This window comes from Actinia tenebrosa, unplaced genomic scaffold, assembly GCF_029948245.1.
Source record: "Actinia tenebrosa isolate PJP-AT-01 unplaced genomic scaffold, QUT_ActTen_1.0 PGA_scaffold7__59_contigs__length_16204524, whole genome shotgun sequence".
Taxonomy (NCBI): Eukaryota; Metazoa; Cnidaria; class Anthozoa; order Actiniaria; family Actiniidae; genus Actinia; species Actinia tenebrosa.
The window spans coordinates 12,487,547-12,510,800 of NW_028292584.1; the positions used below are offsets into that span (position 1 = coordinate 12,487,547).

General features: G+C 43.4%; 1 protein-coding gene across 4 annotated transcripts; it reads left to right on the forward strand.

Annotated features, from left to right (window-relative positions):
• The first annotated feature begins 13,949 nt into the window (after positions 1-13,949).
• On the forward strand, positions 13,950-22,788 carry LOC148905662 (uncharacterized). Of its 4 annotated transcripts, none has more exons than XM_089039589.1 (5): positions 13,950-15,166; positions 19,752-20,024; positions 20,336-20,587; positions 21,210-21,245; positions 22,210-22,782. In XM_089039589.1, exons 1-5 carry the CDS (start codon positions 13,975-13,977, stop codon positions 22,383-22,385), a joined length of 1,929 nt encoding a protein of 642 aa, XP_088895715.1. In that variant the 5' UTR covers positions 13,950-13,974; the 3' UTR covers positions 22,386-22,782. The 4 variants fall into 4 exon arrangements, with proteins under 4 accessions (XP_088895715.1, XP_088895717.1, XP_088895716.1 ...); XM_089039591.1 differs by having other exon boundaries at positions 20,417-20,587; XM_089039590.1 differs by lacking the exon at positions 21,210-21,245 and having other exon boundaries at positions 22,210-22,788.
• Positions 22,789-23,254: the final 466 nt, after the last annotated feature.

The following is a 23,254-nucleotide window of genomic DNA, read 5'->3' on the forward strand; positions in this document are numbered from 1 at the left end:
TACCTAACGACTGGAAAATAGCGGACGTTACGCCAATCCACAAGAAAGGTTCTAAACACCTTAGGGAAAATTACCGCCCAATCTCACTCACATCTATTGTATGTAAAATTGGTGAAAAAATTATCAAAAACAATGTTATTGAATTCTGGCGTGAATTAAACGTATTAAACGACAACCAGTTTGGTTACCTTCAAGGAAGATCTACTGTAACTCAACTGCTATCTACTGTTAATGATTGGGCGAAGTCAAGAAATTCTTCTATCCCTACAGACGTAATCTTCCTCGACCTGGCGAAAGCCTTTGACAGCGTGCCACACGAGCGCTTGCTCTTAAAACTAAACATGTACGGAATATGTGGGAGCTTACTTCTATGGTTCAGAAATTTTCTCACTAATCGACACCAACGTGTGGTTATAAGAGGAACTTGTTCAAACTGGCTTCCAGTGCTATCTGGAACACCTCAGGGTACAATCGTAGGTCCCATCCTCTTCTTGCTATACATTAACGATATCACAGATCGCATTTCCTCTAATGTGAAACTGTACGCGGACGACACCAAGATTTACAGGCAGCTTATTGACCCTGTTCTAGACACACTAGCTCTTCAACACGATCTAGACCATCTTAGAGAATGGGCATGCACATGGCAGTTACGCTTTAATAATGATAAATGTGAATCTATGCGTATAACCCATTTGCGCGACAAGTCCAAACCGAAGTACATCTTAGGGAAGACTTTAAAGGACGTTAATAGTTTCAAAGATCTTGGTGTTACTATCTCCAATAATCTATCCTGAAGTGAACACATTGGCATCACCGTAAATAAAGCTAACAAAGTCCTAGGGACTATTTTACGAACTGTTGGCACCGCCAATACCACAGTCTTTTCGATGCTATATACCGCGCTTGTAAGACCAATCCTTGAATATGCGTCACCCGTTTGGTGTCCACACCTGGTGAAGGATATAACTGCATTGGAAAAAGTACAAAGAAGAGCTTCCAGACTAGCACTTCGACAAACTAGAGGGGAAATGACATACGAAGAAAGATGTAAAATATTGAAGTGGCCTACTCTCTCGACCCGCAGGGACTACCTAACTCTAGTTGAATGTTACGAAATAGTTTTCGGTTTAGGTATTCTAAATTTTCGTGACTTTTTTGAATTTACGAAAGTTACATCTACTAGAGCTAATCATTCCTACAAACTTTATGTTAAAGCAGCCAGAGTTAACTGCTACAAATACTCCTTTTTCGTCAGAGTTGTTAATATGTGGAACGATCTACCTAAAGACATTGTTGAAACCGATGGGTTTAGATCATTTAAGCAGAAATTGAAGTCTCACTTAGGTGTTTAATGTTTACATATTGCAGTACACATCGATTAGTATATTTTTTAGTAGAGTCTAGATTAAGGAGGAGACGGGTTCTCTGTTGCTCTGGGTTTCTCGCGCGTGCGCTCATCAGGCGGACAGACTTCATAATCTGTCTGGTGGATGCCCGTGCGGGGGTGGGGCTCAGGGTGGCGGAGAGCTTGTCTCTCCTTTATTTAGTACATATTCATATACTTATACTTCATTTATAGAGCATTTTTCGCTAATTACGCTGCTTAGGGTCTTTCTTTATAATGCATTTTTGTCATGTTTTGTTGTTTTTCTTGGGAGTTTTCACATAGGGATAACCTCATAACTTCCTTTCAAGTCGCCTATTATTGTGCTTTGTTGTCTTATTTGTATCGCTTTTTGCTAGCCTCTGCTCTTACTTGTATTTTACTATTTGTCAATAATTTATTTGCGATTTGAATAAACTATGTATGTATGTATCCAAATCTGCTCTAGACGCTTTAAACAAAAAGAAAAACCACAAACTGTGGTAGGCTGTGAGCTTTGCTTGGCACCTGTGGCTGCCGCTACACAACCCATACCACAGGAAAAATAATAATAAAATAAAATAAATGATACAAAAATACACACACATATGACGATAACCACGAAAAAGGTCAGACTGTCGTATCGGGTAAAAATCCCCTACTCTTACGAAAAATACAACAGGATCTTTTACGTCCACTACTTTATCGGGGGTTAAGTGCAAGCAGACGGGACCTCCGGTTTTAAGTCCTTATCCGAGAAGACGCTTACTTGATGGACGCCTCCACCCTTTGACAGGTCTTATTTAATCCTGCTGGGTGTCAAGCCACCCTCCTCACTGGATAACCAGTGGGGGAGCCGGTTTAGAAGCCGATGACCTGTCCATGTGGTAGGTAGTACAGCAGCAGTAAGGCGGACTCGCGAATCGCCGGCATTGCCAAAAATCACAAATCGAAAAACACCAGGGGGGGGGGGGTGGGTTTTTTGGAGCAGTGACGAGGCCCTACAGGGGGTCTTGCGCGATCGGGTGGCAGCGCGAAAAGTCCCTTACTGCTGCTCTGTTGGGTACTGCAAACGGAGGTTAAAATATTCCTTAGATATAGATGGACGTCATCAAGAGCATACGAAACAAAACTGTGCGTAAGCTAAGAACTCAGGTGTTGGATCGCCTGGACGCCGACTTTGCCTTCACAACATTTATGGAGGGAGATACAGATGAGACGATGAACGAAGAAAGAGCAGAAAGAATTATCGACATGATGCCCGAAGGTAACTACCGTTTGGAGTTGACGTTTATAAAGTATTTAGACGGCGAGTGGATAATCGAAAAGGGCCGTAATCCTATTCGGGCGTCAGGTAAGCAAAACCTGTTTGTCTTAAGTGAAAATACGCGCCCGGGAACGTTAGTAGGCATTGACATGATGTTTTACGAGGTCGCTTACCCAGTTACTGTGGTCATTTACGGTGCGTACGAGATTAAGAAGCCCGACGTTAAGAAGCTCAAACCAATGCGACATCCAGGTAACTGTGTTGCGAAGTTAGTAAGAGAGTTCTTTGAGGACTCCACCCGTGGTAGTAAGTTAACTTTAAAGAGAAGAGAAGCCATCAGGAAATGGGAAAAAGACACACGTAAGGTCGGAGCCACCATAGACAACATCAAGAAGTTAGAGACTGCCTTAGAACGCCGCATACACGTAAAAGATATCACTGACGGGTTCATTTACCCAGGTACGCACAAATACGGAGGTAGAGGTGCCCCCATAATCATCTACCAACACAATGGACACGCTTGGCGAGAACTTAGGTTCCCCAAAAAGAAGGAAACTAAGGTCTATAAAGCTTCTCCGTTGGTAGAATTAGTCCACGAAAACTCCGTTTGGTTGATGGATTCGAAAGGACGTCGGTTTATGACGCAGGATGGTACTCTTTACCGCCCCGAAATTGAACACCAACGCATTCAAAGTGCCTGTGAAACCTTAGGGGAAGACTTCTCAGACGAGGTCCTTAGCTCTCGTAGTTTGGACTTCTTAGCCGCAAAGAAGAGGAACGGATGGAAGTCCACGCCTAAGGAATTCGCCGACATAGCTAAAGCCTGCGTAGAACACGGTCATGGAGGTCTGTGGAACATGGAGTATGACGAAAACGAATACGTCTCCTTAGACATGAAACACTGTTACCCCGCAAGTTTTAAAGGATTGGGGGATTGTAAGGAGTATTATGACCGCTACGGACATCCAGATTCACAGTTCTTTCGTGTGTCCTTAGACGGCAGCTATGACGCCCCAGCTACGGGGTTTGTAAGATTAACCTCATGGAAGTTAGCAAAGGGCTTACACCCCATAATTTACGCGTGGTATGGTAAACATTTACAGGAGAAGGAATGGATTCCCGTGCCGTTGTTAAAGTTCTTTGAAGAGCATAAACTTATGACGTACACCGCCCACGAAGCCATATTGTGTCACTCCTCCTTCACAAAATGGTTACCTGAGCATAACCCCACCGCGCGGGTCGTCATAGGAAAGTTCACTCAGGGCGCAAAAGAAGGCGAAAAACATATGCAGCGACGCTTAATAACGGACGAAGGAGAGTTAAGCTTCCTCGTAAAGCGCGCACATGATGATGGATCGATGGTATCTGTGGAAAAGTGGAACTACTTCGTAGAAGGTCAAAAAGAACATAAGTGGAATGCACTGTGTTACTACCAAGATCACAGACCGCAATATTACCATTTACGCGCCAGTATGTTAGCATATGCGCACATTAACCTCCTTGCGATGCTGCTACGGTTCGACAAAGAGGACATACCACGTGTAGCCACGGATTCCTTGTACGTAAAGCCCGAAGTGTTAGAAAAGATGCAGGAGTTCTACACCGAAGACGAGTTAGCGGAAAGTGGTCAATGGCGCGTTAAAGACGAAGAGATAAAAGCCTGGAGAGAACGTGTGGAATATCATGGTGGACACACAAAAGGCGCCATTACCCCCACAGAAGAGCCATTACCGTTAGTTACGGACCCCATTTCCTACCAACGCTTCTCTTACCTTTACGGAACGGGAGGCAGTGGTAAAACTACCAGGGTCTTGGAACTCTTTCCAAAGATAAAGGTGTTAACGCCAACGCACCGTCTGGAAAGAGAATTAACGGAGATGGGTTACGACGCGCAGACCTACCACAGCTTCTTTCGCTGGAATGGTCAAAAGTGGGTACCAGAAGCCATCCACGACATACCCCCGGTGATACTTTGGGATGAGATTTGCACCGTTCCCTTGGAAATACTGCAGGAGTTCGTAGACTTCCTAAAAGGGAAATGCCAGGTGATATTTGCTGGGGATCCATGCCAACCTCCTCCAATAGCCGGAGAAATGCCCCACGAATGGTTAAAAGGAATGGTACACCACTGTGAAGAAATCAACACCGACTACCGCAGCAAAGACCAAGTACGTAAATTAAAGGCGGAATTAAGGGGCCTTAGCGACGCGGAACAAAACAAGATACTACGTAAGCACATACGAGCGAAGAAATACGAGGACTTCCTTTACGCATGGCATCCAAAGGATTTGGTGCTAAGCAGCAAGCGCGCAGCACAGGCCCGCATACAGAAGGACCTGTTCGAAATACACCAGGAGCGCTTTCCTGGTCATTTGGTGCCTGTTTGTTATAAACCCCACGATACCCGCATGCAAAAAAGAGACGTCTGGGTACCTGGTACCGACATCCAACTGCAAAATGCGGTAACGCATGATAAAGCCTGGGTACCCATAGAAAAGGTGGAAAAAATAACCTCCCATCCAGACTGGCGCTTGGGCTATTGCATGACAGTCCACAGCGCGCAAGGGCTTACCATAAGAGAAACCTTATGGATCATAGACCAGCGGCTGTGTTGGAGCAACCTTATTTACACCGCTGCAAGCCGTGTGGAGTACGCAAAACAGCTGAAAAGAGCCTGGGGTCCGCAATTGCGTTACGACCGCACCCCAGAGGACGTAGCCAAAGAGAACATTGCTAAGAAACTCCTTCGCTACAAGCGGCACGACGAAGAAAAGAGCAAAGATCCCCGCTATGCGGGGATAAAGTTCGACCTATGCGTGGACGACGTCTATAAGAAAGGGGCAAGGTGTGCCAAGTGTAACATACCTCTACTATGGAGGTTTGACCCAAATGACGATCAGCGGTTCTCCGTGGATCGCATAAATAATAAACGCGGCCATTGCAGGGGCAACGTAAGACTGACATGCCTAGAGTGTAATCGGGCGCGTGGAGCTGCGCTACTCTGAGTCTTTAGGGACTATGAGCAGCTCTTCCATGACAAATCCACGACTTGGGCCATTTAGGTAATACAACACGGGTTGCCCTTCCTTGGTGACGGACTTCGAAATCTCATACGTTTCCAAAGACCAGTTAGGATCCGTGGCTCTCTTACTGCCGCCTTCGAGTTCCCCCGGCTGATAGAGGTATCTGACCACTATGTCGCGGGGGAGCTTTTTTTCCTTCAGTCCGACCGCCCTCGAACTTCTGACGTAGGACTTGTGTTCCACGTGTTTCTTTTTTATAGCATCCTTGGGTTTTATTCCCGTAGCCCTGGCCGCCTCGTTGTTCAAAGCCGCGACGACCTGGGGGAGCCTCTGAGTCCATTCCCTATTGCGTTTGGAGGGATCTTCCAGCTCTTTCCAATACTGGTACCCAAAGAGACGCTCGGCCAGGGTCTTATTGAATCTTTCGACGATGCTCTGACCCCTGTGGTACTCAGCTTCGGCTCTCCTAATTTTAGTGTCGTGGTCTTTCAGGGTTTTGGTAACCGCGCCCATGAACTCTGTCCCCGCATCCACTTGCAGCAGCTTGGGCCATTTCAAAACGCGCTTATAAATCCTACCTAGGGCTTCTGCGACTTCCCCAGAATCCTTGCTGGTTATGGGTTCGGCGTCCTTGTATCTGCTTGCGATATCAACTACGGTCAAAGCGTACCTATAGGTCTTTTTTCTCACCTTATCGTGCGGTAAGAAAAGCAAATCCGCCTGATGAACTTCATTGGGGGCATTTACGGTGAAGCTGGGCCTGGGAATGTACTTCGGCACGGGAAGATAAACCTGCCAGAGGGTTTGTTTTCTTAGCCAGTTCTTAGCCGTTTCTTCTGATACCCTGGCCGCGGTCGCGAGTTTCTTAATAGCCGACGCTCCTTTCCAATAGCCTTCAGGCCCATAGTAAATCCTCTTGAGTTTATCCTCTACGCGGCCCATTATATGAATTCCAGGACGAGATTGATCTTGCGTCCGTTAAAATCCACCGTCTTTCCGTCCACTTTAATGGTGATGTTTATGCTTTCTACCAAATTAGACAAGTCATAGCTTAAAGAAATGGGAGTGTATTCTACCAGGTCAAATGGATTACCCTTAGGTAGGAATTTGGACATAAGAGAAGACTTTTCTCCATTGTTGTAACTATGGACTAAATCGCAATAGACTTCGTAAGAGGATGCGACTTTCCATTTCACAGGTATGGCTGTGTTGGTAATCGTCTTGCCTGAGGCACATAATAAAGATCCCAATGGGTCAGACTTTCCAAAAGTCATTGAATAATTTGACATATTATGTTTGAGGGTCATTTCGTGCGGCAATCCTGTGGTGAGAGTATAACCGTGTTTTGCTAATTCCTTAGCAAGGGTGATTGGTGTGTAATGTCCATCGGGCAGCAATACGCCTTGATAATTGCCGCCGCCTTTATGCTCAGTGACCAAGGCATTGACTAAATTATACCAAGAATTGTACAAAGAGCAACTAACCAGCCTAACCTTATGGGCTTTAATGGGGGGATTCAAATAAGTGGTAAAGTTATTCTTGTCGCTTTCCAAAAAGACGATCATTATATTAGATACGCCAAAGCCACGCCTCCCGCCAGCCCTGCGACTCCTACAAAGACCAATTCATTGTCTTTTTGTTTCTTAGAAGGCTGATAGTAATCCTTAAACTGAGGCTTTCTCATTCTAAAGTCGGGGTGCGCTTGCGCATAGAGCTTAAAGGCGTAGTCTGTATTTTCGAAGTTCTTGTCTGCCTGCATCTTGTCTTGGTAGTTCTTGTCCAACCAATCCCTGTAAGCTTGTCTTTTTTCATTCCAAGCCGCCACGTCCCTTTGATATTTCTCCAGCGCTAAGTCGTGCCTCTTCCTTTCGGCGTTAGATTCTGCGTTTCTATCACCGCTAACTAATTTATCCAGATATCTACCACCATAATTAGCTCCAGTGAATGCTAAAGCTGCAATGACTCCACCTGCGACTAAGCTAACCATTATATGTTAGGCAGGTACTTTTCCTTCTGTAGGTAATTTCTTAGCATGATAGCCCCGCATACGGCAGCGGTCATCTTAGCAAAGTTACTCAGATTTTTACTTGGGTCCTCAGTAAGGTCCTCCTTTAGGACTTTCTTACCTACCCAACCAATACCGGCGATGATGGAGGTTGTGATAGCAGCTTCTTGGACGGCGTCAATTAATTTGGTTGACATTATATTACAAAGCGAGAAGGTTACTCCATTTCAGGGATCTTACTTTTTCTAACCTCCACAGGTGCGTGATATGTTGCGGCCTCCCACTTTACTTTTGGCTTCGTAGCCCGCCATTGTAAGTAAAGGCTGCCTGCTGCTATAGCAATTCCTATCGCGCCAATGACGTAGCCGGGATTCCAAAAGGATCCCTCTTCTTTTTCCTCCACCTTTTCCTCTTTCTTTGCTTTGTTCTTCCTGTTCATCTCCGCGAGCTTCTTTCCGGCAGCGACTCTGCCTGGAGATTTAGCCTTGGTAATCTTTTGCTCGGGCTGCTCTACCTTCGACTCTGGTTCACTCATTTATATCTAAGGACTTGAAGGACTTGATAAGTAACTTGACGACGACTTGACAATGACTTAAGGACGACTTGACTAAGTACTTGAGAATGACTTAAGGACGACTTGACTAAGTACTTGAGGCGAATTGATCAGATACCTCAGCAAGTGCTGCCTGGAAGACCTTTTCGACTTCTCTGTCCTTCTTGAAGTCCTTCCAGGAGGCACCAAAGGTGCCCGCAAGTTCCTTCAAGTCGACATGCTGAGCTACGTGCAAAGCCACAGAGGCGACTGCCATTAACTTACCGCACTTCAAAGACAACCACCCGCAGGTTATCTTAAGTTCTTGGGCGATAACATAGTCCTCGCTTATGTCCTTCCGTAGTTGCTCCACGTCGTCTATGGGCAGCGCAAGTCCAAGCAATTTAGTCGCAAGTCGAATAGCGGAGTCTGCTACGGCGTCCGTGGTCTTACTTGCAAGGGCGGCCTCGTACCTCTTATGGAACTTTTTGACTTCCTCTTCTGACAACTTATTAACCTGCTCATGGGTAAGTTCCTTGCCTATCATTTCTTTACACTTCCCAGAAGACACAAGGATGTTAAGTTGTTCCTTGAGGTTACTTTCATCTAACTGCGCGGGGACTTCATCTAAGAGCTGCTCAATATCCATATACATTAGGAATCATAGATTCCAACCGTGTAGGGAAACCTCAAAGAGAAGATCATCTTGGAATGTTGGTGCGTTTTTAAATGCCGCATGTATTCGTGTAACTGTTCCTTGGATATCTCACCCCCATAGTCGCTTAAGATGGTTTCCAGGTCACTCCGGCTCGGAGTATAAGATACGACAAGTGAACCTATGTTTTCCCTGAAGGGCTTAGAGACGCTGGTAAGCTGCTGGGAAAGCAACCAAACGCTGATATTGTCATGCCTACCGCTGAAGGCAAGCTTCACCAACTCCGAAGTGCGTCTTTTTACGTCGTCCCCGCAGGCAATGTCATCCAATATGAGGAGTGTCTGCGTATCTTTAGGGAATTGCTTGTGCCAGAACTTCAAATGGCTGGATAACTCGTTAGGGTCTAAGATATCCACAAAGAAGTCGTCATCGTTCACTCCTATGCCCGTCCAGGTGCGGTTATTCACGTAGGTGGGGCATAATAGCACGACGTAGTCGAAACGGTATCTAAAGGGTCCTAATAGCTGCTCCACTACGAATTGGGTCTTTCCGCAGCCGGTGGGTCCTACTATCAGGGCATTGCAGGGAATATGGTTCGGATCCATTATATATACGATGGACCCAGTGGAAGCAGTAAGAAGGATTGCCGCCGACGCAAAAGATAAAAGAGACACCATAGAAATGCAAAGGGAGGAGATCGATCGGCTGCGGGAGCGCGTGCAGGAATTGTATGATGAAATGTGCGGTCTGAAGCGCGCGGAAAGGTTTGGTGCCTTGTTGACGATGGCCGGTTGGGTAAAAGAAAGCGTGCAGGACTTTATGCGATATCCGCTGAGAGCTGTTTGAAAGACACCTAAGAATGTTAAGTATAAGGTTGTTAAATTGTTAAGGATGTTACTTCTAAGAAAAAAAGATGTCTTAGAATGTTAAAGATAAGGTTGTTATATTGTTAAAGACATATGCATGCTGCTTTAAAAGATGTCTTAGAATGTTAAGTGTATGGTTGTTAAATTGTTAAAGATATACGTATGAGTCATTTAAAAGACACCTTAGAATGTTAACTATAAGGTTGTTAAAGACATATGCATGCTGCTTTAAAAGATGTCTTAGAATGTTAAGTGTATGGTTGTTAAATTGTTAAAGATATACGTATGAGTCATTTAAAAGACACCTTAGAATGTTAACTATAAGGTTGTTAAAGACATATGCATGCTGCTTTAAAAGATGTCTTAGAATGTTAAGTGTATGGTTGTTAAATTGTTAAAGATATACGTATGAGTCATTTAAAAGACACCTTAGAATGTTAACTATAAGGTTGTTAAGGATGTCTTGCATGTTACTTCTAAAAGACACTTCAGAATGTCGAGTATAAGGTCGTTAAATCGTTAAGGACTATTATTTCTTCTTTTAAGAAAATATACCTAAGGATAAGGATATTTCTTTTCTTAAAAAAAAAAGAAGAGATAATAGTCTTTAACAATATGATAACCTTATCTTTAACATTCTGAAGTGTCTTTTAAAGCAGCACGTGCAGACATACTTAACAATTTAACAACCTCATACTTAACATTCTTAGGTGTCTTTTAAGAAACATACGATACATCCTTAACAATATAACAACCTTATACTTAACATTCTTAGGTGTCTTTTAAAAGTAACATCCATATCCTTAACAATATAACAACCTTATACTTAACATTCTAAGACATCTTTTAAACTCAGCTGTATGCTCCCGTAGACCTGTTTTAAAAGACACCTAAGAATGTTAACAATAAAGTTAAAAATACGTTATATTGTGGTTAAGGTACACTTAAGTATAAATGAACTGTTCAATGTGTAAAAAGGTGTTCAGCACCAAGCAAAGACTACAATACCACGTTCGTCGTGGCGTTTGCACAAAGAAACCAATTAGTAAAGTTTGTAAGGATTGTGGTAAAGAATTCAGCACCGTTCAAAAGATGCGACAACATCAAGACAAACGCATTTGTGGGCTTTGCAAGGGCTGTAATAAGGAATTTCCTAACACCTCCGAGCACCTGAAAAGGGGCGTCTGTGAACAAAGCAGACAGTGTAGTTTCTGTAATAAGATACTAAGCAGTCGTCAACGTTTACAAACGCATCGGAAAACACATGAAGTCAACTATCGATTTCTCTTTGGGAGCTACGACCTAGAAGGCGTGGATTGCTACCAATGTGCGGATATGATGAGTCGCTGCCCGCATAAAGAGGATTACTTAAGGAATCGCATAGATTACCGTAAGAAGATAGTCCGTACTTACCCCTCTTTCGAACGCGCAGAAGGCGTTCCGTGGACTAAAAGGGAGTATTGGAGGCAAGAGTGCGATCGTTGTGGTTGCATCAGAGAAGAGGAACATATCTTCAACTGCCTCGACAAATAAACGTCCTTAACAATATAACAACCTTATACTCAACATTCTGAGACCCTTTTAGAATGGGGTTTGCGCAAACCCCATTCTCATTTATCATTATTAAGAATAATAAATAAAAATAAGGACCCCTTTTAAAGGTATATGCTAGCCTACTTTGTGGCATTTCTGGGAGGATTCCTAATCGCCCTTTCAATATATGGACTGTATTACGTGCGAACTACCAGCTGATTGCATTACGCCCACTCCTGCACCGCGTAAAAAATACACCTGCCTTCATTGCGGCAAGGTATTTCTTGAAGGATCCCATTGGTGCTCCGCGGAGCAGCGGACTTTAGCAGACATTACGAATGCAGAGGACTCTCAGGCTCCCAATTAACCACGTCAAATACCCACCTGCCATCCTTTTTACCATGGCTCATAACATGGGTAACGTCCTGCCCTTCGATGGCGTACCTTATCCTATCGGGCGCCCAAAGGGTGTATGTTCTTTTTTTATTCTTTAAGACCAAACGCAGGCGGTCCAAGTCTTCAAAGACCACATAATTCTTTATCTCGTAAATCTCCCCCACCTGCAAATCCCTCCAGTGCGTTTGTATAAACTTTAACTCGTTAAATTTATCCTTGTCCATATATTCTATGAAATATCTTTAAGTGTGTTGCCAAAGTCTCCGAGGTTTTAAAGCCCTTACAACACCACCTGCAGGGAATTCGTAGGTGTTCAGCATACGTAGTGATCTCCCTGCAAATGACATCGTAGTCGCTGCTTACGAGCACCTTATAGCCGTTTTCTTCATACCTCTGTAAGAGCAGTTGCTGATCCTCAGATAACCTGCCATTGCCTTTCGGGGTCTTTAGCTCTATGCAGAATCCACAGTAATGTGTGTGCGCATTCAAGATCATTAAGTCGGGTTGACCGCGTTGATATCCTTTCTGCCAGCACTTTATGCGTTTACCGTCCGAATCCTGCAGTTCACCTAGACCAGGGGCTATGAGCATTTGGGGGTAAAACTTGCGGATGTAGTCCACTACCTTTTTATGTAGGTCAAATTCATTTTCTATTTTGAATACCAACTTGTTTGGACCGTCGAAGCGCTTGTCTATTGCATATTTACCCGTTTTTCTTAGCGTAGGAAGAACGTCACCTAACACCCATTTCCTGAACTCCTTAGCTACGGACTTTTCAGATCCGAATATTAACTCATAAAGACCCATTTCAGTGATGTAAACGGAATGTGGTTGCGCATTAAGGGTGTCAGTCAGATTGACACCCTTTATAGACCTCAAAGTTACCTTGTTTTCCTCTGAGACGTGATCAGACGCCGCTTTTCTGGAATTTACGTAACCCAAGGCATCAGCCACGGACTTCGCTTTAAAGTACAGTTTGTCGCCTTGCACTATGCATTGCAGTTTCGTACCGTTGTTTTCAAATATTTGCAGCATTGTATATCTAAGAAATATTTTAACCCTAATATGCAACACTTTTAAGTTGGTTCATTTCCACGCTCAGTTGCGCGTCTGAGACGACGAAGACGTAGCAGTTTATCTTGTCGCTGTCGCCGGCACTGGTGTTCTTGGTGCGCTTGATCTCCAAAGTGATGCCATCCTGCGTATTTACCAACCGCAGACCCTGGCCATGTAGGTCTTCGTCGTTAATGGTGCGCATATCAATTCATAACGCATATTTGTCCTTAAAGAATTCCTCAGGGTTAATTTGGTCGCCAAACTTGCGCTTTGCCTCTCTGTAGACGTCTGCGGGCTTTATTCCCTGGGAGTAGACCTTGTTTGGAACGCCGTTGATATTCACGCCGACGTTAGTAATGTTGGGGTTGTGAAAGGCTTCGGAGTCGCGCTTACCGGCTTCGTAGGGTTTGGCAAACACCAGCATTAACCCCGTGAGACTTCTTCGGGGGAGGTTAATGCTTTGGTTGATAACCTCATCCGTCTTATCCAGGAAACTGAACGTCTTATACATCACTACGTGGTCGTATAAGAATGCCTTCCCGGAGCTGTATTCCATGCCGGCGCTACGGGCCAGCTCTTCGCTGTACACGGTTTCGTACTGTAATTCTAGATTAGTGATAGAATAAGGATCAACAGTCCCGCTAATTGCGCTGTCCATGCCTCCAATGACGTTCGTAGTGTCCGCCAAGGTTACTTCAAACTGCAACTCTGCCAATTGCCTGGGGTAATACACGCCATGCTTCGTAATTACTTCAAAGTCCAAAGGGATAACGTATTTGGTACCGTACGCAGTTACTACCCTTGTTGCGTCTGCTACTGCGGTCGCATCGCCGGAGTCCGTAGGCGCCGGGTTAGTGTCGCTGCGAAGCTTACGAAGGATAACGCTTCCGATTCCCTGCTCTATCTTCTGCTCACGGTCAAAGGCCGTCAACCATAAATCTTTGTACGTGGTGTACAGATCGTACCTATTCAAATCCAAGAGGGATTCCCCGGCAAACTTGATTCTCATCTTAGAGACGAGGTTCCTACCCACGTTATTGACGGTATAGCGCTTGTCCTTGGTGCTTGGTTGTATTGCTAGGTCAAACCTTAACGCCAGGGTGCCAGGAACCAATACTAGGTTATCCGTTAGGCGGGGAACGCCCACATACAGCGTTTCTCCAGGCTTTGCGCTGCTGGGCGTGAATGTGACCCGATGAAAGGTGCGTTCTGCTTTCAGTCCGCCAACCTGCTTAGGTAATACGTTGGGATTTAACTTTGAGCTTATCATATATAATGGAAGTAGAAGGAACGGATTTTGATCCCCTTACCGAAGAAGGTCAAGTTGATATTAATGACGAAGAATATGAGTCTTTACTTCCTAATGACAATGTAGACCCCCGAGGCCTTTTTGATAAATTGCTGAGAAAGTATGGCGTCAGGGCCCGCGATGCTATGCGTTCCTTGAGAGATAAATTCAAGTCTAAGAACCCCCACACGCCCATTCCAGAATACTTACAAATGGAATCCCTTGGCGTGCGGTCGGACTTAATAGCGAACATCATCGAGGACCTAAGGGAGCGATACCCAAGCCTAAACCTGGCTCTCTTAGACATCCAAATAGGAGACAAAGGGCAGGCTCAAGTTAGAGAATCGGGTAGGGAAAAATGGCACAACCTGTATCAAAGGAAGAATTCCAGCCTGCTTAATAACCAGCTTCCAAAAGGAGTCACAAATGCGCTGGGAGCGCCCAACTTGACGATGCTAAGCACTTCGACTCAAAGGGATACAGAAGTTGCCAGGGAGGCCTTTGTTAGTCGCCTTTCACTGCCGGGTAGCGAAGATGCCCTCAAATCCGCAATCAGACTGCAAGAGGAGCGTCAAGAAAGACTTAGCCAATTGGAGAGCGACGAGACTGCTGAAAAGGAAGCACTTAAGAAGGAAATACAGGAAAATAACATAACCATCGATGACCTTACGCGACAACTCGACTACGTAACCAAGAAAGAAGACGGTATCGTCAGTCGCTTCGAAGCCGTCCAAGAGGAAAACCAAGCATTGCAGGAACGTATAAGAGAATTGGAAGACGAATTCATTAAACAAAATAAACTAACTACTAAGAGCCATGCCGACGAAATCGTAGACTTTAGGAATAGACTTTCTAAGGCGTTGGACGAAAAAAGCGACGCAAGGAATCAGCTAAGGGCTGCTTTGAATGAAGCGGCGGGAAAAGACACGGAACTACAGCGCTTAGGACAAGAATTAATGGAGTCTGTTGACAGAGAAAGGCAATTGATGGTGGACAAGGCAGTGGCGGAGGAACAAATACGGCAACTTCGACAGGCCGTCGAAGACTTGGAGTACGAAATAGATCGACAGCGAGTAATAATCGAAGATCAAACTCGCCCTGAAGAAGAAAGGGAGGCAGCCCAAAAGGAAGTAGAAACCCTTCAGGAAAGACTGGCGGAATTACAAACGCAAATAGAAGGTAAGGAAAAGGAGCTGGGGCTTACCACCAAGGAAAAGATAAAAAGAGCCCTTTTGAAATATGGCGTGCCGCTGGCGTTCGCAGTTGCGCTTGCGGGTGCTATTGCTGGAATCATGAATGCAATTAACGGCGTGGCTTCGGGCGCAAAAGCGCTCGGAAAAGACATGGTAGAAATGGGAAAAAAATAGGAAAAGAAACGAAAGAAATGGGAGAAAAAATGGACAAAGGAACAAAGGAAATGGGAGAAAAAATGGGAAAAGAAGAGAAAAAAGAAATGGAAAAAATGGGAAACAAAGTGGGAAAAGGAATACAGGCGATGGGTAAAAAATTAGGCGCGGGTCTTATAGCCCTGGGAAAGACATTCGCAGCTAGCGTTCCGGGGCTGCTTGGTAGCGTTTTGAGTCTGATATTAAGAACCGGCGGCGAGTTGTTAAAGTTCGTGGGGAATAATATTTGGATCTTGGTCGTCGCTATTGGAGTGGTACTCCTGAAGAAGATGAAGGGTTAATCTTATCCTTGTGTATTACTGGTGGCTTATCGTCGTCAGCCGCCCGAGGCGTCCTCGACTGGGGATAAGTAAAGATAGTATTCGCACCGCCTTGATAATTTGGCACCAGGGGTAGGGCAGTCATAGTAGAAATGGGTTTATGGCACCAGGCAGCATTAGGGGAACTAGGACCAAGGCCATTTATTCGAAGGTAGGCAACGTCATTGGGAAGAACCTGAAGCTTCGCGTATTGACAATTAACTATCATATGAAAAGTTATCGACGTTATGTCCTCTGAGCTTTGCGGTGGGGGCTCCGACGAAAAATGGGTCGGGTTCCTATTGTTATCTTTTTTTCTGTAAGGCAGTAATGGGTGGTCATTCTCATCGACGATCCTAAACCCACCATTGCACGAATACCCCGTGTTAATGGTAATAGTACACACGATTAATCCCAGGCCCCCAACCTTCACCCACAGCCCGGTGTCATCCCATTGCTGTTGTAAGTATTCCTTTTCCTCCAAATAATGAAGAAACCAATCTTCCTTCGCGTGTGGGTTCATATATTTAAAGACTAATCACCGTAAGAGTGCTAATGGTAGCGTGATTATAAGGTCGATCTCTTTGGTCATGTATGCTATTTATCGTAACCTTTCCCGTATCGTCTACTCTTATCTGCAGCTTTACCTTCCCATGGCAATCGGCGACCATGTGGAAAGTCCAAACGGAAAGATTTTCGGCACTGCTGGGGTTGGGCTCTACGGAGAAATGCGCAGGCTCCCTGTTGTTTGTCTTATTTCTCATAGGCTGCAGTACGCCGTTGTCATCACAAAATCTAAAACCAATGTTGGCGTGACTTGCTGATCCAAGGCAAATACTACAAAGGATTAACTTCTTCCCTGAGTAGTTCAAATTCACGGACATGCCCGTGACATCAACCCAAGACGCCTGGGTGTATTTTTTCTCGCCTGTGTAAGTCGTATAAACACAATCTACTCCAGCTACGTAGGGGTTGTTCATCGCCATATATAATAACTCAGACCAACGCCTGCAGCTGCTAGCCCGGCTTTTAGTAAGTTATGGTCATATTCCTCAGGCGGCATAACCTTCTTTACTGGTTTCTTTGGTGGCACGTACGCCTTTTTTAATGGTTTTTCTACCTCTTTTTTTGGTTTCTCTACGAAGTGAGTAATGCCCTTGGTCATGTCAGAGTTCACGTCATTCACCCCAAACTTCATATCCTTAGTAGCTCGCTGAAGTTTGTTGTTATAACCCACGACGGAATTGGCGTTGATGACCAAATTACTTGGCATTAACCAACAACCAGGCGACAAAGCGTAATCCAGCCGCACTTTAGACTGCTGCACCGCTAATTGATATCTCTGCACCGATTTAGATATGTCATTTTCTATTATTGCGGACTCAAACAGGGTTAGGAATTCTTGTTGCGTTTCCTGTGAAGCGCCTTGGGATCCAACAATGGGGTTGCGGGTATTTACCTGCGCTCCCAGGATGCAGTACACGAATGCTTCAATGCTACGGTTAATCCTGGCTAGGTTCCTTAAACCTTTTCCTTTCATTAACACAAATGGATCCCAAGTGCCGGGGTAGTTCGTTTGAATTCTAGTAATTAATGAATTATTACCCTTATTACCACCCATATCACTGAACTCTAACTCATTACTTGGGTATTCCTGATGTCCGTAGTCAGCCGGCTTCTCACCATTGGCACCCCAAACGTAAACTATACCCAGCCCATGCGTCTTACCCTCCTTATAACGAAAGTCTTTTTGCTGTGGTTTGAACTCATTAATTAACCTTTCCAGGGCTGCGGCGTCATATCGGTTATTCATTGGATTAAATGCTCCATCTCCTGGTAGGGGTGCGTTAAGCTCCTTCAACAACCTCCTTACCGTAAAGGCAACGTGAAACTGCATAATTGGAATGTGAAACATGTCCGCGGCAACACCACAGCCTTTAGTGGCAGCCCAAATAGCAAAGTCTAACTGCTGCGGCCAATACCGCATATTGGGCCCTGCTAACCATTCCCTGGCCTCTTTACCCGACGTATGCTTCAACATCGTATTCTTATAGATATTTCTTAGTATTACGTTAAATGATTGTTTACCCACTGAAATCTTCAGGTGCGTTACCAGCTTTTCGAAGTTGTTTACACCACCTTCAGCATCGTAAAATGGGTAATCTTCCGTGGTTAACAATAAGTTTCTAGGAAAATTAGGTGCTTTATGCTCGGGTTTTGGTGGCCTTTCTTTATGAACGGGGCGTACAATCGTCAATCGCTGCACCTGATCACCTACTTGCTCCAAGTCCGCATTGCTGTACATCCTGGAGCCTTCATAGTAAATCCCATCGGGTCTTCTTTCAAACTTACTAGGGTCTGCATGCGGAAACATCTTCCTAAATGCTCTCCAGTTGGCATAATCCCGGTTGTCGTGATATGGCTGCTCCTCTATGTTATTCCCAAAAGCGTCGTACATTAGTATATAATGGATGTTATACCTTCAGCACCTCAGTTGTACCCAGATGTTCCCAAGGAGGGACCTAACGAATTAAACGCGGAAAACTTTCGTCTGAATAAAGCGAACTTAATACTGGCTTACTTGGAAGGGCAAGCGAAACACTACGAAGAGGTCAGGAAAAAGTACGCCAGAGCCCGAAGCATACTACATAAAATCGCGATAACTTCCGGCTCCATGTCTGTGGCGCTTACCGGCACCGGCGTTGCTACTTCTTTAACGGGTCCGGGAATGGTAGTCGGCATTCCTTTAGCCAGCGTTGGAGCCGTCTGCGGCATTGTTTCCGCTGTTACGACAGGCATTATAAAGCAATTGTCCGGTAAGATATCCAAGCACGACACTCATATAGCCCTGGCAAGAGCAAAGGCTAACACCATCGCCGACTTAGTCTCCAAGGCTCTGCAGGACCGCCGCATAGACGACACGGAGTTCTCTTTGATCCTCGCGGAGGAAAAGAAATACGGGGAGCTAAAGTCGGGTAATAAAAAAACCATCGTGAAAGATCTTTCCGAGGAATCTCGCAAACAGATCTACCAGAAGGCAAAGGAAGATCTACAAAGAAAACTCGCTCAGTAGACATCTGCTTTGAAAAGAACGTAGGGGGATTTAGACTGCACATTTCATCTTCTCGGAATCCATTCTAATAGGGGGTGGTTGGGGTCTATTTTGTAAAATATTTCGTAAATTACGTCGGGGTAATAAGGAATATCCTTATCCAGCCGACAGAATAACCACTCGGCCCTTTGCATATCTGGGACATGAGGAATACGCCTACCGGTAATTTCAGACAAAAGATAGGGAATAGCTTTGTAATATTTCCCTAGCTTTAATTTTTTCAATGTCTTTCGTAGACTTTGTGGGGTTGGCTCTTCTAAGTGGTCTATGATTTTCTGCCTTACTTCATCGTCTAAATATATCGGATGTAAACCTTGGATATGACTCATCCAGTCTCGGAAGTATCTTATTCTCTTATATGGCGTTTTCTTACGACCTCCATTGGCGTAATACTGCTCTCTGGTAGCATTTGGTACGGCATTACGAATATTCTTACCACACTCGTAACACTGTGCTGACGTGTCGTCTTCTATTTGCATTTTTTTACCACAACACCAAAAGGGTTCTGGCTTAGGTACGATAACTTTAGGTCTTAGACAAATCACACAGAAGTCATTGGTGAACTTCTTACATTCATGCATCGTATATCCGACAAATATTTTAACCTCCGTTTGCAGTACCCAACAGAGCAGCAGTAAGGGACTTTTCGCGCTGCCACCCGATCGCGCAAGACCCCCTGTAGGGCCTCGTCACTGCTCCAAAAAACCCACCCCCCCCCCTGGTGTTTTTCGATTTGTGATTTTTGGCAATGCCGGCGATTCGCGAGTCCGCCTTACTGCTGCTAGTACTGGGTTACATGGTACCGTTAGCAAGTTCGAAAACCTGACCTGAAATAAAGCTTTTATTATTATCATTATTATTTTGCCTTTAAAAAAAGTTTTAAAAAATTATAATGATAAATAAATTTTTAATAAAATTATAATGAATTATTTTACCTTTACTTTCAGAATACGAGCCAGAAAATACAATACTATCGGTAAAACAGACAAAAAGAGACAATAGCATTAGTATCTCAATAAATTGCAGTGCTGATGCTTCGCCTCCTTCAAGGTATTTCATTATGACAATTGATGGTAAAGAGTATAATTCAAGTAATGGAGTAAAGACTTTCAAAGTAGCAACTCTAGGAAAAAACAGAAGAGACCAAATATCTGTCAGTTGTATTCCATGCAATAAATATGGACAAGGACCAATCAAGAAAGTTGTTTTTCCAGTGTATGGTAAGTAACTTTGTGCTGAGATGTTACTACATTAACTCGGTCCAGACACTGAAAAAAGGGTGAAAATATAGGTAAATGATCTTTCTAGGTCTACAGGTTTATTCCATTTCTCGATGTTTGCAGCATCAACTTTGGCTTATTCTGGGACTGGGTCTAGGTCGACTTTGGCTTTTACTCATCTACAGGAAAATCACCAATGAAAAAAATATTTGCCCTATAACCGTTCTAAAAACGTTAGAATACTTTTTAAAAACGATAAGCAAATAAAACGCAAGACCATTAATATGAAAAATTGCTTTTTTCCGAACCAGCTCTTCCAAGGTTCAAAACCACGATACACACTAAGTACAATATGACGGTCAATGGCATAACTTTGCAATGCAACACCACAGGAGTCCCAACTCCAAACATTACTTGGACTAGCGGGGATACTGGAAAAATCGTAGGCACTGGAAAGTATTACAAAGTCCCGTATGTAAAGTGTGTTACAAAAACGATGAGGTTTTTCTGTCATGCAAGAAATGAAATGGGGAACATAACCAGCCCAGAAATACATGTAAATGGTAAGGATCCTTTTAAAAGATACAGCTAGTAGCATTTGTGTATCTAACTCATCCCTGGACTAATATGATGTGTGCTGTGGTAGGCAAAATTTAGGTTTTAGAACTTTACCGAGTCTTTGTTACTATTTATTACGCCCATTCAGTCATCCACACACACGTTGATGGATCCTTTCATCCTAACCCGGCCATCTGATCTCATCTTTATCTTTCTTTCTTTTTCTTTCTCGTTTTTATAATTTTTCCCCCAATATATTTAACAAATGTGATTATTGAATATTTACCGAGCTGTCATATAATTACCATAATCGCTGAACCTGAGGTGAATGAATGTTTTAGTACAATTTTAGGCTTGAATATCAGAGGAAGACGAAATCGAGGATTTGAAAAAAAATATGGTATTTCTTCCGCTCTGGTAAACTTTTGGAAAACCTTATAATCACCGCTCGAGTAGTGGATATCATCTCAGAATCACTGGTCGCTTGACCAATCACAGCGCGAGAAGCTCTATATTCAAGTTTAAATACACAATTAATTATACAATTAATTAAATTATTCAATTATACTGAAATTTTTTATATCTTCGTTTACACGAACGCCATTTCTTTGGTTCAATTTTATTCAGTGATGACTAAGCACAACTGCAGTACAGCTGACAAAGGTATGTATATCACATTCATTTGACTTCTAAAGACTCGATGGCTTTTGATCGTAATTGTACAGGTTGATTAAAGAAGCAAAGACCTTTTCTGATACCAAATGTTCCATCTTTAATAAGCCAATATTTCGGCTTGCAGCTCGAAGATGCGCAAGCTAAGGGAGGCGAATAAAAATGTAACTTGCATTTGAGCTTTTATGTCCTTAAAGAAATACGTTATAAGAGATCTAGAATGGAGAAAAACAAAAAGGTACCGCTCTTCCCCTTTCCGAAATTCTATATTTTTTTCTATATTTCGGCAACTTAAAGTTTTTCGCTCCAATGCTTAAAGTGCTTATGAGCCTTTACACAATATTTTCAGAATTGATTCTTTAAATAGTGGATAGTTGATTGTGAAAATAATTCGTCAGTTGAACGTCGGGTCTTTGAGATACGAAGGATTATATTTCCAATATGTTAATGACTATGACGTAACATAAGGGATTTGAGTTGTTTTATGGCAACTTTATATATTGAACTCTGGACATTTTTTGAAAACAAATTTGTAAGAACCTTTACGTGAGTCACGAGTAAAAGGGTGATGCTTTTAAAATACTGTAATCCAGAACGAGTGCAGTGTTGTGTATTAAATGATCCCTTATGTTACGTCATAGTCATCAACCTATTGGAATTATAAACCTTCGTATCTCGAAGACCCGACATTCAAATGACGAAATATGTTCACAATCAACTATCCACTATCTAAATAATCAATTCTGAAAATATTGTGCAAAGGCTTATAAGCACTTTAAAAAGGGGACTTCAGCTGAATTCCCTCATTATCAACTCATGACTGTTTGATACGAAGGAAATATAAATACTGTTATTATAGAATACTTGGTGAATACAACTTGGCACAGGAAACATGTCTGTTTTGTTAAATACCTAATTTCTTTCTCAATACAGAGTTAGCTTTATCTGTTTCCAGGTTTAGATGAAACTACTCCAACGGCTTTAAAACCAGAGATAATCGCTGTGATTTGCGCATGCATTCTCGTTGGGGGATTAGTCGTCGTCGTTGTTGCCGTATGTTTGTGGAGGCGGATAAAAACTCCAAAAGGTACACATCAAGTGTTCAGTGAGATAAATAATGTAGTTTATTAAAAAAACAATGCTTGTTTTTTTAACTGCTGGAATACCTGCACTGTGAATTTGAAATGGCGGTTTCGGTCCCAGAAATTGGGCTACGATTTTGACCCTAGGATGGCCCAATGGCTGTTTTGATACTAAACATATTGACATTTGATAATTGATATATTTAAATATGATATATTTATGCAATGGGCTAGAATAAAATTATTATTATCAACTTGGCACATCTTTATCCAATTCTTGAGTCACTGCTTTTAATTATGTAAACATTGTTAATAAAATAAGTACATTTTATTTAACACAACGTGTTTTGTCATAAGAAACATTGTTTATGCAGGATAGTCTATAACGTAGAAACATGATGATTATGATATTTATATAGCGCTCTTTTCAAAGGCACTTTGTAATGATTTATGAATGAGAGATGGTTAGTATGAGGTGTAGGCACTGAGGGTGGTCACTGCCAGGGTTTCTTTACGTCCTCAGTGGTTCTTTTACGTCCCTCCGATGTTGGTTAGAAAGTGTGGAGAGACCGGACCGCCATTTAAAGTGGTCATCCGAGCCACTTGAAAGTCTAACCATTTGCAGATGTACTTACAAAGGCAGCACTTTCTCCTCAGTTATTTTAAGACCCTGAGTGTTTGTCCGGCCGGGACTCGAACCACGACCTCCCGCACGAAAGTCAACCAACTGAGCCAAACGGTTTGTTTCGTTTAAGGACATGCATTACTGATTACTGAATAAATATGCAGCCCGTAAAGTCCTCCACTGAGCTATATTCATCTATTGCACGTTACGTTATCGCGGCCATGTTGGTGCCATTTAACAAAAGCTAGATTTCTCATTAGCATCCATTGTTAACGGCACCACAATGGCCATCA